The 14,075-nt window shown below is 50.3% G+C and overlaps 1 protein-coding gene across 1 annotated transcript; it reads right to left on the bottom strand.

The window, feature by feature from the left end:
* Nucleotides 1-2,807: 2,807 nt before the first annotated feature.
* Ccl17 (C-C motif chemokine ligand 17) lies at nucleotides 2,808-7,026 on the bottom strand. The gene is made up of 5 exons (XM_031340922.1): nucleotides 6,983-7,026; nucleotides 4,953-5,088; nucleotides 4,621-4,820; nucleotides 3,785-3,902; nucleotides 2,808-3,009 (listed from the first exon to the last, which is right to left on the bottom strand). Exons 3-5 carry the CDS (start codon nucleotides 4,685-4,687, stop codon nucleotides 2,916-2,918), a joined length of 279 nt encoding a protein of 92 aa, XP_031196782.1. The 5' UTR covers nucleotides 4,688-4,820; nucleotides 4,953-5,088; nucleotides 6,983-7,026; the 3' UTR covers nucleotides 2,808-2,915.
* Between the last annotated feature and the right edge of the window lie 7,049 nt (nucleotides 7,027-14,075).

Here is a 14,075-nt window from a genome sequence, read left to right as displayed (position 1 = left end):
TTGAGGCCAGCCTGGTCTCCAGAGCAAGTTCCAGACCAGTCAAGGCTACACAGAGAAACCTTGTCTTGAAAAACAAAGCAAAAAGAAGTGAGCTCTTATAAATGGCACTGGTCGTTGCGTTTTTATTGAAGCAATAGAAAAATAACCAAGACAAAGGGTTTTTTATTGTTTCCCAGCCTGCTCTTGGGTGCAAGCAATCCTCTTGCCTCTGTCTGCCAAGTGGCTGGAACTACAGGTATGCTCCACTGCCCCTGACTTTACACTGCCATTTTTGTTTTGGTTTGGAGTGAGGCTCTCCTACTCTCCAGGCTAGCCTTAGTCTTGCCTCCACTGCCCAGGTGTGCTGAGGTTTGCTTTGTTGCTCTATTGTAATGCTAACTTCTGTATCCTAAGATCTCGTTGCCTTAAGATGAGTGAATTCTCAATGCTCCTTAATTCAAAACTATTGGTTGGATAAAGATACCTACAGCCTGTAGCTGGGCAGAAGAGTTGTTAGGCAGGGCTTTGGTTCCCGGTCAATCAGCTGAGACCAGAGTATGTGACTATCAATCTTGGACTTTTATTATGATGCCAGCGTGACCCCTGGTGGCGTATTGAAGAACTGCCCAATTTCAATTTCCACAGCTTAAAGGGTTCTTCAAGTGTTAGGGATTTTCTCCATATTTATTTCCTCGTAGATGTTCCTTTAGGAATTCACCCAGCCATCGTTGACAAAATATATTGTCAAATGTCCACTATATAAATAATTCATTCACTGAGTTGCCAAGTTATCAGAGACTATAAACTTATTGGGGGAATCTAAGGCCTTCCCTAAGTGATAGGTGACATTTGGCCAAGATTAGGCATGTGGATGTCAGGCTAGGGGGTGTCCTACAAAAGTAAGAGACCATGGAAGGTCTCGTGGGCATGGTGGTATTTGCACCAAGCACCGAAGGGAAACTATTTCAGAAGTGGACAAGGGTGGCATTTTCAAGACAGAAGGACAAACGGATGCCTTGCATCCCTCCTCACTGTCCATCCCCCTCCCATCCCCATTTCCACCCTTCTCTCATTAAGCATGAGAATCTTCAAGCAACAGTTCTTCAAAGTGCCTCCAGGGATGTGGGGGCTGTCACCCACACACACTTTGCACCCTCTTCCTAGCATTTAGTTGCCAGTTGTGGCCTCATGTTTTCTCTGCCCAGTTGCCTTGAAACAACCCCTTTACTCTCTCCAGGACCCACAGGACACTGCTCACATGTCTCTGTGAGCTGCCCAGCTTATCTGAGTTCACCCAGCACATGTCTTTGGAAGGCTTGCTCTGGTAGAACAAAAAAGAAAAAGAAAAAAAGCTGAGCAAGCAGGACCAAGCATACTCTGAGAGCACCCTTGTTCTGGAACACAGGATGCAAGCCTCCAGTAGGGGCTCCCCTTTCCCTCCCCTCTCCCACCAACCATCCTTTCTCTAGTCCCTGGATTCAGAGGCTTCCCCCTCCCCATAAAGACTGTAGAAGGTGCCTCAGGACTCAGAATCTTGAGCAGTTGTTGGAGGGACACTCCTGGTGCTCAAGGGAGAGAAGCTTATTGTGTTAGAAGGAACCCTGGGCTCACAGAGAAACCACTTCATGGCCACCAGCCTCCTGATTGTTAATAAGTGTCCTTTTAGGACACTTAGCATTCGTCCTGCAAGGCAAAAACCTTCCACTAGGTGGCAGCAACAGGTTAAAAACCTCTCCGATAACTCACTGTTGCAGCCAGAGAGTCCTGGGAAGAGGACCCTTACTTGTGGTACAACCTGACCTAGAAAGAGAGGCATGCTGAGTGAGCAAAGTTGACCTGGAATACCAAGACTCCAACTCTCTCCACAGTCTAGCCCCAGGTCTGAGCTAGGCTTGGATACAGGGCCTCCTAGATTCCTGTGCCATTCCTTCAGTGGCTCACAGTGGTCCTAGAGTGCTCGTAGAGCCCTCTGTAGAATGGCAGAGTCAGGTCTGCAAGCACACATAGGCATAGTTTATCAAACCACCAGCATCAGAGCCCAGTGAAAAGGCAGCCAGCTCCTAAGAGCTTGGGAAGGAATCCCAGGGCCTGTGCAGTTGGCATCAACCATGTTCCATGTACAGAGGAGATTGAGGAGGAATCGTGAGCCTGGGGGCAGAAGGAGATGAAGTGGCCATGGAAGCTTAGGTAATGGGTCTTCTGAAAAAATCACAGAGAACCCAGGGCCCTGTGAAGCCAGCTTAGTGTCCAGCTAAGTTGCACGTAAGAGGCAGCCGAGGCATGGGAAGGGGATGGCTGACCATTTCCCAGAGCCAGAGAGACTGCAGTGGGGGGACTCAGAAATGAAGGAGGAGAGACAGGGCCTCCAGGAAGAAAGAAACATGCAGAAGGTTCTGGACATGTTTGCGACAGATTCCAGTGCAGGAAGGAAGGCTTCAGCTTCATGTGGGACAATAATAGGGGCTTGCATTGGGGTGATGGGGAGACCTGGGCTGCAGAGCAGACCGGCCCTCCTTTAGACACTTTCCATGGGATACAGAGGGAGGGTTCTCCTTGCCCACCTCTGCTCTGCCCTGCCCTGCCCTTGACCATGTCTCCCCACTTCTACCTCTCTCTTGTATGGGGCCATGTCTCACTCTCAGCCTCAGTGAAGCAGGCCCCAGCTGCCCTGTGAGGACCCTTCTGCTGTGATCAGCCAGAATGGAATGTGTTCTGCATTGTGGGGACAGAACGCACTGACCCAGTCTGAGGGAGAGGAAGACTTTATTCAGTGCTTTTGTGTGTGCACCTGTAGCACATAAGAGTCCATAAAAAGGGAACAGGAACGCCTGCTTTGTGGCTGCTCTTGGGCTCTCAAGGCCTCCACTGGACACAGGTGGCTTTATGTTAAGACCATGGACAGCAGCCCTGGAGTCTCCAAATGCCTCGTGGGAAGGTCACCGCGTTTGTTTTTTCAGGTATCTGATGGCCTTCTTCACATGCTTGTCCTTGGGGTCTACACAGATGTGCTTGTTCTGGACAGTCACAAACCTACACAGGAGAAGGCAGTGAGTAAGAGGCAGAAAGGCCTGCAGGGCTTGGCAACCAGCCACATGTGCATTGACCTGAACGCTGAGCTCCCTGGGCAAGAACTGGATGGCGTTCCATGCGCCATTAACGATTCTTTCCTACTAGAATCCTGACTCCATCCCAGCCTCCCTAGGGCCAGGCCTGTAGGACTTCATTCCTTAACCCTTCCCCGCCCCCACCCCCCGCCCCCAAAGCATCTTGAACCTGGCAAGTAGGAAGTGAGAGAAGGAGCCTCAGGCTGCGTGCTATCCTCTGCTCAGCTCAGACTCAGAGCAGGAGGTGACAGTATTGCTGCCTCCTGGCTCTGCCACCTGGGATGTCCTATCCATCCTGGAGTCTCATTTTTACCATGGGTGAAGAGTTTGGACCTCGGGCTGGAGAGATGGCTCAGCGGTTAAGAGCACCTACTGTTCTTCCGAAGGTCCCGAGTTCAAATCCCAGCAACCACATGGTGGCTCACAACCATCCATAACAAGATCTGACTCCTTCTTCTGGAGTGTCTGAAGACAACTACAGTGTACTTACATATAGTAAATAAATAAATCTTTAAAAAAAAAAAAAGAGGTTGGGCCTCCTCAGCTGTGTGGGGTACAAGGGCATCCCTGGGTGCCCAAAGCTGCCGGCCCAGCAATAGGGCTCATCCTCCCCTTTTTCCCCAGTGGTCTTCCTGGGCACTCCAAGGCCCACCCACCCAGTCTGGGTTCTAGGAATAAGAGTGGGACAGAGGGATACTCACACAGTAGCATCCTTGGGACACTCCACTGAGGTACTGTACCAGGCCACCAGCTTCCTGATGGGAATGGCCCCCTTGAAGTAATCCAGGCAGCACTCTCGGCCTACATTGGTGCCTCGAGCTGGAAGAGCAATAGGAAGCAGGTGTCCTAAGGGTCAGGCCATGTACCTGAGGACCCATGGGATGTTCTGATGTATGCCTGTGTGAGCCTATGGGTAGTGACTACATGTGCCTCTCTTTGTATTCTGCTTGTTCCTGGTGTGTGTGTGTGTGTGTGTGTGTGTGTGTGTGTGTGTTCTCCTTGTGTCTGCATGTTTGCATATTCATCTGTGTGTGTCTGCATATGCAGCTGTCTGAATCTAAGAACCTCATTTCAACTTCCCGTTCTAAACTAAATATAAAAATCTTTTCATATATTCTTGGAACCAATTCTCCGTTGTTATGTTGTTCCCTGATGATACATGAAGCCCATTAATGAAACAAATGGAGGCAATTCTGAGAATCGTTCATTCTGCATCATAAGCCCACAATCAAGGCCACTATGTCCTAACATCGCAGGATGAGATGACTGCCCGTGGTGTTCCAGGTGTGTATCCAGGTCAGGTGCTTGACATCATCCCCTCACCCCCAGGATACCCAGCCATCCCCATCACCCCCACCATCCCCATCACCCCCACAATCCTCAGCACTATAATCCTCCCTCCAGTGCTCCTGCGGCCACCTCTAGTGATCCCTGTAAGAACAGACAGGATATAAGTCACCCAGCTTGTGTCTCTGCCATGGTCTCTGTCAGGTGAGTGGCTCCTACCTGCCCTACCCTGTGTGTGCCCATCTCTCACCAGCGCTCGCATGCTGCAGAGAAGTCCCCAGAAGCAGAGCAGCCAGGAGCAGCATCTGAAGTGACATCTTTGTACCAGAAACCCAGATGAAGGTTTTCGTGGGTCCTTCTGTTTGTCTTAGTGCCCAGCGTTGAGGTGACCTATTTAACCTCTTTGGCGGTCATCCCACGCCTCCTGTCCCCTCCTACAATTCTTCCAGACTAGAGAAATTCAGAGAATTTGAGATAATTTAGTAGAAGTCCAGCTTTGGAATGTTTGTGGCTTTCCAGAGAATGGTCACTCGACTCAGGACAGAGGAGGGGGTCTGTGTCTAGGGAACGCCAATGACTTACTTCTCTTTTCAAAGGGAACATTTCTTGGTTCCTCTATTAGCAGGATCCATGGCCTCAGCCTCAACTCAATTCATCCCTTGTCCTGGTTCTGGTGAACTTCCTTTGTGCCGGTGCCCTGTGGAGACAGGCTGGGGACCTAAACAGAAATCTTAGGGACTATGCCAGTCAGGGTTCTGGGGTCCAGAAGATCCACAGGAGGGTGAACGGGTTACAGGGATGTTCTGTAGAAAAGGCCTAGCTCCATCCTATTCTGAGGAAACCAGAGGCTCTGTCTTCTTGTCCTTCCCCAGGCTGGCCCTTACCCCAGGAGGCTAAGCTGAGCGGGGCTTTAATCACTGGGTATCTACATGTATCTACACATGTGCTTCAGTGGATTGGAAAGCTCAGTGCCCAGAAATTAAGCAAAACCAGGGTTTATTGAGAAAAAGAACCAGGTCTAGTGCCTTAGGCCTGGCATCCCAGCTACTGAGGAGGCTGAGAGAGGAAGGTTTGAGGCCAGCCTGAGCTACCAGAGTTCATAGGTGCTAGTGAGACCCTATCACAATAAAGGGAAATGCCACTGCTTTGCTGCGCGACACAGGGCATCTCACAGATAAGGCATGTGCCACTGTGTGCCTTACTCTTTAACATTTTAATTTGTTAATCTCTTACTTATTGCATTTATGTGCATGGGTGTTTTGCAGGCATGTGCTAGCAGGCACTCTACCAACTGAGCCACACCCCAGCTCCTCCTGGCATTTTGTTAGAACTCTTGGCTCTCAGCCAGCAAGAGACACAGACCCAGGCTGGGGGCTCCTTTCCCTTCTCATGTCTCCATTTTCCTTCAATCCGGCCCTAAGGCCACAGCATCACTAAATTTGTTCATTCTCCAAGACTAAGAGGCCTTCCCAGGCCAAAGCCTTCCATTCTCTAAATACCTGTCCCCAGGTGTGCAGTACTGTGGTAGGCAGGCGCTTGGGCTTTGATTCTGACCCTGGAGTTCTGGGCCTGGCTTCTCCTTGCCCCTAAGTGACCAGAGACAGTTTGCAATGACACCTCATCCTCCCTCACCCGCTCTCATGCTGTCAGGTCTGGCCCCATATTAATCACTGAGCTGCCATCAAAATTTCACTAGAAGTAGTGATGGTAAGAGCCAGGTGGTGGCAGGCGGCACATGCCTTTAATCTCAGTACTCAGGAGGCAGAGGCAGGCAGAGCTCTGAGTTTGAAGACAGCTTAGTCTACAGAGTGAGTTCCAGGGCAAGCCAGGGCTACAGAGAGAAACCCTGTCTCGGGGTGGGGGTTGGGGAGCGATGGTAAGAGCAGCAGCCATTATCTGTTGAGACCAGACTCCAGGGGAAACAGTGCTCCGAGTATAAGCCTATCAGTCCCGAGGGACACTCCTGAGATCAAGAGGAGAAAGTCCAGGCATCTCTCTGCTCTGCAGGATGCTGGCTATTTCAGGTTCTGAGGCCTGGCCTTTCCCTACTTTGTCCAAACTTCCCTGTGGGCTGAGTCCTGTGCCATTGTCTCACTGAGTGACCTAGGGCATCTCACAAAGTCTCTTTGGGCTTCAGTTTCATCCCCCTGTAGGGGGAAGTCCACATAGTTCCCAGGAGCCGACTGAGATGATAGAACTGGCAAAGGTAGGATCTTCCTTTGGCAGGCCCATCCTAGCAATTCTCTGCTTCCCTTGGAGTCCCGTGGCTGCCAGATTCTCTGCCCTCCCCACAGCCGTAGCTGAATAGGATCTTTGCCTTTGGCTTGTCTGGCTGCACTCTTGCTCCCCAGGCCAGGCTTCCGGTGCTTCAGAGAGGATGCAGGGGAGGCTGGCTGACTGCCCTTGTGGCCACAGAGATTATATATGTCTAGCAGTGCCCCGGTTATGGCTGGTCTGGTCTGAGAACCAGGTAGGAAGTTGTAACCTTATGACAGGAGTCTCACGACTGAGGAAGAGGTGGCTGTCTGCTGACCTGCATCTTATGGGTATCTCTTAACCTCACTGCACCCCTGCTCCCCTCCCCCAACTCCCACCCTCACCCCTGCACCCACTTCCCAGTGGCTCCTGCCCAGGCTCCTGTGGCAGAGGCCAGCAGATGCTGCTCTGTGCCAGAGCACAATAACGGATGATTATGCTGCAATCAACAACTCTGTTACCAGGGACACAGCCTGAGCACCGCTTCGGAAACTCCCTACATGGGTTTCAAGACCTCTGTTCGACTGCACACGGAGATCTTTTCTCCAGAAAAAGACTCAAATCCCCTGTCCTTCTAGGGAAGCAGCCAGCAGCAGAAACAGAGTCTGAGCAGTTACCTCTTGACTTGAGGGGAGCAGGACAGCCATTGCCTCAGGTCCTGGCAGCCTATCACCTGTTCTTGGGGAGGTTCCCCAGGAAGTGGGGAAGGAGCTACAGGTGAGATAGGCACTTTGGAGGGCTGTCTAAGAGGATGTGACAATTCAAAGGTCTTTGCAGGTAGAATTCCTACCCAGAGAGGCAGGAAGGGCCATTTGTATACCCATGGCATAGAATAGGCAGAGGTACACAGGGAACACACACAGAGAGGTAAGCCGGGAGAGTAGCATGAACTCTGAGGGGAAATAGCCCAGTCACCAGGTCAGAACTGTCCATAACTGGTGAATGCAGACAAGAAGAGGTGAATACAGGGCCAGGCTACAGTTCAACGCCGTTGGTGAAGCAACATGAAGGGACATTTGTGCGGGGCTTTCCTTGCCAGGGATTACCCCACACCATACCTGCTCCATTATCCCAGCAATGAAGTGGATTCCCTGGGGACTGTCCAAATGGAATGTCCTAGCATCCTTGGGCACACCATGTCCAGATCCCTCCAACTCATGGCAGCCAGACTCATGAACTATGCTCTGGCTCCCTCTCCTGCCCCATCACCTCTGAACTCCTGCATCAAGGGAGTCCTTGGGGCAAAACCAGCGAGACTCTAGCTTCTAGAGGCATTGAGATCTCTCTCCACTTTGACCAGAAGGAGCCGGACCAGTGGGATTCTGGGTCTTTTATCCTGAGAGGTCCCTGTTTCTATAGAAGATTCTTCCTAGGCATGGGTCTTAAGGTTTGGGGTAAATTTAGGATGCCCTAGATCACAGAGCAGGGAGCTGGACTGTAAGATCTTCATTGCTTTCAACAGTTTGGGACACTTGTCACATACTGGAGCTAAAGGTAGCATAGAAATGTCATCCCAGGGCCTTGTCCAGGGAATCCTCTATTTTAACACCCAGCAATCTTTCCCTATACCTCCTCTCCCCAATACCCCCAGTCCAGTCACATTCCCCTGTACTTCCCCAGCTTCAGCCCTTCCTGCAGTCCCACCTCCTACTGCTCAGCTTTCAGTTCGTGGACACCCAGGGATGTTCCTCTTGTCCAAAGCCTTCGAATCCACCTCTCCCACTTCCTTACACTCTAGATTTCTTCAGATCACAGCTGGGACTCCTTCTCATGTCTTTGGCTCCCACCCTACTGTGCTCAGAGGTCACTGAGTTGCTATTAGACCTGGCTTCCCATTGCATTGTGTGTGGCGTCGCACTCAAAGACTGTGGGATCCGCAGAAACAAGACCCAGTAGCACCCAGAGAACATAGCACGTCCAACTAAATGCACCTGCTAACGAATGGAAGTGGCGTGCAGTTGGATGGATGGGTGAATGGCTGACAGGTGGGCCAGCGAGTGGGTGGGTGAATACGTGGATGAATGGGTGTGTAGGTGGATGGAGAGACTCATCCACACGCGCACACGCGCACACGTGCACACACACACATGCACACATGCACACATGCATGGTCACTTACCAGTTACTTAACTATAGGCGGGTTCATGCTCAGTTCCTTCACTTCAAAACAATGATTTATTTTACTTTAATATCTTGCTTTAATAATTTTCCTAGGCAGTGCAGGCTGTCTTGAACTCATAACCCTCTAGTCTTAGCTTTCAAAGTGCTGGCATTGGAAGGATGCTACAGCATGCCCAGATTAGCAGTATTATTATTATTATTATTATTATTAGTCATAGTTTCACTAATGTAGCCCTAACTGAAGTCACAATCCTCCTGCCTCAGCCTTTCCAAATATTGGGATTCTAGGTGTGAGCTGCCATATGGAATTGAACTTATTGTGTCAGTGTGTCCCAGTACCCACTGGTCTCTCTGGAGTCCCTCTGTCTTGAAAGAGGCAGAGACTTGAGCTAAACGCCCTTTATGTGAGGAGACTGGGCATATTCAGGTAGTTAGGGTATAGACATGACCCTTTATCTAGTTCCCAGCTTCCTGTGGGTTGTGGGTGTGTCTGCTGATCTGAATTGCTTCTGTGTAGCTGGGGTCACACAGCCTGCCTTCATCCCGTAGAGGTCCTCTTTCTCATCCACAGCTTTAGCACTGACTCAGTTTCTGACAGAAAAAAATAAAACTGCCAGACACAGGGCAGGGAAGGTAAACAATGGCCACAGTAATGACCCATAATAATTGCAGCAGTTACCATCTGTGAGGATCCACACAAGCCACCTGTGGTAGGGATCCCAGGAGCCCTCTCCACCTGTCCCTCTGCTTCCTAAAGAACTCTGCTTGACCCACGCCCTCCTCCAGGCCTTCTTACTTCTTCCTTCACTGACAGCACACTGCCTTCTCCCTCGTGTGGCCCGCCCTTCCCACTACCACTTCCTCTCCACCCATCTGTGAGGTGACAGCTCCTCAGCAGTGTGGTTGGAGGATTAGCTCATACGGGTGCTAACTTCATTCTTCATGCTATGTGGGACTCTGAATTGTCCGAGGGTACTCCCAGGATGTATGGCCGCCCAGCAGACACCCTGGGAGGAGCATCGCCATTCCTGTCCTGTCCCTCTTCCATCTTTCCAGGTTGATATAACCAAGGACAACTTTGTGACCTTCACCTTTCTATCTGTGCAATGGGCATGATGCTGGATACTCCATCATGGTGCTGTAGGTGAGTATGTGAAGTTCTTTGTTCCCAGGAAAGGAGGCCATTCCTTTCCTGATACTCCATCCCTCTGGGATGTGGGATGGGATTCTTCCCCTGGGCTCCTTAGGGATCCTTTCTCAGGAGCATCCCCGTGTTCCCACAGTGGACCAGTAAGCACTCAGCAATGATAGCTCCTGGTTGCAGTGTCCTCAGGACAGGCATAGCATCCTTTGTATTTTCAGATGAGACTCTTCAGAGCAATTTAGAAGCTTATCCCAGGGCATAGGGCCAGCAAGACTTTGCCCACTTCCCCTCCCACTGTCACCTCTCCACACCTCTGTCTTCTGGACATGTACTTCCTTAATCTACACCTACAGCTCCAGACGCTGAGCATGGGGACCCTGCTGCCTCTTGCTCATTCACCTATCTATCTGTGAGCTCCTCAACCCTTCACCTCGCTGCCATCTGGCAACTGTGAGGTCACTGGTTAATGGGTGGATATGCTCCTGGAAGACAGAATGTCATGCTCTCTGCATCCACTCAGCCTCAGGATCGAGCTCCCTCTCCAACAGCTTCCCTTTACTCCTCACCCCAGCATCACTCTCACCTCCCTATCACCACCCAGTCTGAAGCTCTGTCCTTGACTCATTCCTGGCCTGCCTTCCTGACACGTCATCAGACAGAGGCTCTGCTCAGTCACTTGTCCTCACCTCCTCCTCATTCCACTACCTCAATTTTTTCCTTTCCACCCACACAATCCAACCCATGGGGCCCACTTCCTCCTGGGAACTTTCTCCTACTGCTACCTAGCCTGTATACGAGGCTATACCTGTATATCCAGAAGGCCGAGGAAGGTGAGGTTAAAAGCTTGGAACCAGCCTGGGCTATTCAGTGAGATGCTATCTCCCCTCTTGAAAAGCTATCATCACTCAGGGTAGTGTCACACACCTTTAATCTCAGCATCCTGGAAGTAAAGGCAGGAGGATCTCTGGGAGTTCAAGGCTAGCCTAGTCCTAGTGAGTTCCAGGACAGTCAGGACGAACCTGTCTCAAAAAAAAAAAAAAAATTACCCATAAATGGCTCTGTATGGTTTAGATATGTGAAGTGTCTCCCAAAAGTTTTGTATATTGGCTCAGAGGTTAAGAGTATTCACTGCTCTTGTAGAGAACCCATGTTTGGATCCCAGTTCCCACATGGAATCCCATAAGCACCACCATACAACCCCTTTTGGGGACTAGGCATACATGTGGTATACATACACACATACAGGAAAAGCACTCAGACACACACAATAAAATAAATAAACATGGCAATTTAGTTCTGTGGCTTAAGACATTCACTGCCAAGCCTGACACCTTGAGTTTGATCCTAGCAACTCTCATGGTAGAAGATGAGAACCAACTCCAGCAAGATGTCCTCTGATATACACAGGAACATGGTGGCACATGCCACACACACACAATTTTTCACAGTAACTAACATTTAAAGAGAAAGGTGATTAGCTCATAAGGGTGCTAACTTCATTCTTAGGTCTATCCACTGATGAATTTGTACTACATGGGCTCTGCAAAAATGTAGTAAAGGAAATAGATCCCTGGGGGTGGGGCATGACTTGTAAAATTATCCTGGCTCACTTCCTCTGTATCCTTCCCTCCGTGAGACAAGCAACCTTGTCCCACCATGTCCCTCTGTCATGCTTCTATGACTCAACACAGACCTGAGTTAACACGCTAAAAACATAAGCCAGACGAAGCTGTTCCTCCTTAACATGCTTCTCCCAGGTGTGTGTCACATGGTTAGAAAAGCTGACAACACAGGCTCTCCTCCGTGTCCTTCTGCCTCCGTGTGGCTGGGGCTGTCCCTTTCATTACTGGCAGATGCTTCCAAATCAGTCTATCCCTTAAGCATAACTCTCTAGAAGATGCAAAGCCAGTGTGCTCCTTGCAGCAGAAGAGTTAGGAGCAGTTGGTAAGCCAGGTGCCTGGTTTGGGATTCCAGTCTACCATTAATGGGTGATGGCATTTCCTAGGGTCAAAGTCACCTCCCTCTGAAGCCTTAGTTTCTACATCTGCAAGATGAAAGTAATAATAGCAACGACATTAGAAGTCTACGGTGCCTTTTGGTGACTATAGCAGGCAAAAAAAGAAAAAAAGAAAAAAGAAAAGCCGTCTATATGCCGGTGACTATGACTTTCACAAACTGCAGAATCACACATATCCAGCTTCCTACTCAACACACCAAATAGGCATCTCCAACCCCCGTGTCCAAAGCTGAGTTCCTGATTCTCTCACCCCCTCATGTTCCACCCCCATTCTCTACCAGCCCCTTCCTTCCGGCTGAATGGGCCAGAAGCCTGAGTGCTGTCTTACTGCCTCTTCCCCTCTCCCTATATCCCATCTGCTAGAGAGCGCTCAGTGCATCCTTCGCCGAGCCTCAGAAACCATCCCTTCTCCTCTGATTCCTTCTTCCACCTCCTAGCCACTTCTACACTTGCACTGCACTCTGTCCCCAACCCAGTAGCCCAAAAGTCACAGCTCTCCTGTGCTTAGAAGTTCCCTGAGGTTCTGTGTTAACTCTGGGAACAAGCCTGCAGCCCGCTTGGATCACTCCCAGCCTTCTTGAGTCTTCCCCCAGTGACCCCACATGCCCCGGCACACTCCCTTCTGGAAGAACAGCCTGAAGACATTTGCACACCTCTAAATCCTTGTGTGGATGTTCCAGGAGGTGCCCCAGTTTCAGCTGGCATCCTGCCCCTCCTTGGAGCTACTTTTTCCTTTTCTGCTGACATTCTGCCGCAGACTCATTCAAGTCTGCTGCTTGTCACCTGTTTTCCAGCTGCACCTGACCACATTCCCACTGGGCTAAAATATGTCTTTTATTCAGCACAGTTTATTGTGGGTCCCTGACCCACAGTCAGCTAAGATAGAGAGAGAAGGAGAGGAAGGGGAAGAGAAGAAAGGAGAGGAGAGAACAAGCCAGTCTGGTGTCATTCTTGAGGCAGAATGCATAAGCTTTTGCACAAGCTCTCTCATGATAATGAGCCTGTCTCCATGTCAGAACATCAGGCACTGAGCTTCTGTCTGGCATATAAGTCAGTTCTTTTTGCCCATTGCTAAGGGGCCAGTTCTTCCCAAGGAGTACTTATTCCAGTTCCTAGGTTATTTCAAAGGTGGGTCCTTGGTTCTCCAATGGCCTTGGGACAGTTCAAGGCTCACTCAATGGGCGCAATGAAAGAAGCCATTGAACTTCATTAGCCAGGCGGTGGTGGCGCACGCCTTTAATTCCAGCACTTGGGAGGCAGAGGCAGGTAGATTTCTGAGTTGAGACCAGCCTGGTCTACAGAGTGAGTTCCAGGATGGCCAGGGCTACACAGAGAAACCCTATCTCGAAAAACCAAAAAAAGAAAAAAAAAAAGAAAAAAAAAGGGAAGGAAGGAAGGAAGAAAGAAAGAAAGAAAGAAAGAAGAAAAAAGCCATTGAGAGGTTAGCAGTCTGCCGTTACTAGAGTGGCAGCTTGTTTGGGTTGCTAGGGGCTCTTTCCTGCCCAAGCCGACCCTCTTGGTTCAGCACCAGGGCCAGCGCTAGGTCGGGGAAGTAGAGTCTAGACTAAATCTTGCCTGCTTGAAAGGCTTGCGTAGAAGGATTCCTTGGCCCCGCCTCCAACCTTATCCAACGCCAGCCAGAGCCAAAAAGCCATCAGGGAGAGGTCAATCAAGCCCTGTCAACACTAGTGATCTGACCTCCCAACCACTTCATATCTTTCCCTAGCAGGCAGGATTGGGGAGGGGTGTGGCTCCTTCTGAGTAAGGTCCAGACCCGGGAAACATGGCCCTGAAGACCCCGTTCCTGAGAGAAGCTGGCCCCCTACAGCCTCTGCCCCAGCCAGAAGGGCCAGCAGCTTCCCCCCTACTTTCCCTACTGCTTGCACACCCTTCCTGCCACGCCTGGGCTCCTTCCAACTCTCAGCTGCGGCTTCTATTTTTAAATGAAGCTAACAGAGTTGAATCCACCTCCACAGAGGACTAGAGTTGCACTGCTTTACAGATTACCCAGGGAGGATGGACATCTGTCCCATTCATCCTCTCTGCTCCCCGTCTCCTTCCCAAGCTAATTCTTCCATCTTGCCTTCTTCCCATAGGAGCAGGGGGTGGGGCTCCTTCCTCTTATTTGATCTCCTCATCCCTCTTGGTTTTTCTAGATAGGGTTTCT

This window comes from Mastomys coucha, unplaced genomic scaffold (genome assembly GCF_008632895.1).
Source record: "Mastomys coucha isolate ucsf_1 unplaced genomic scaffold, UCSF_Mcou_1 pScaffold22, whole genome shotgun sequence".
Classification (NCBI taxonomy): domain Eukaryota; kingdom Metazoa; phylum Chordata; class Mammalia; order Rodentia; family Muridae; genus Mastomys; species Mastomys coucha.
Note: the sequence above shows the minus strand (reverse complement) of the source record. Positions and strands in the feature narration are given on the sequence as shown.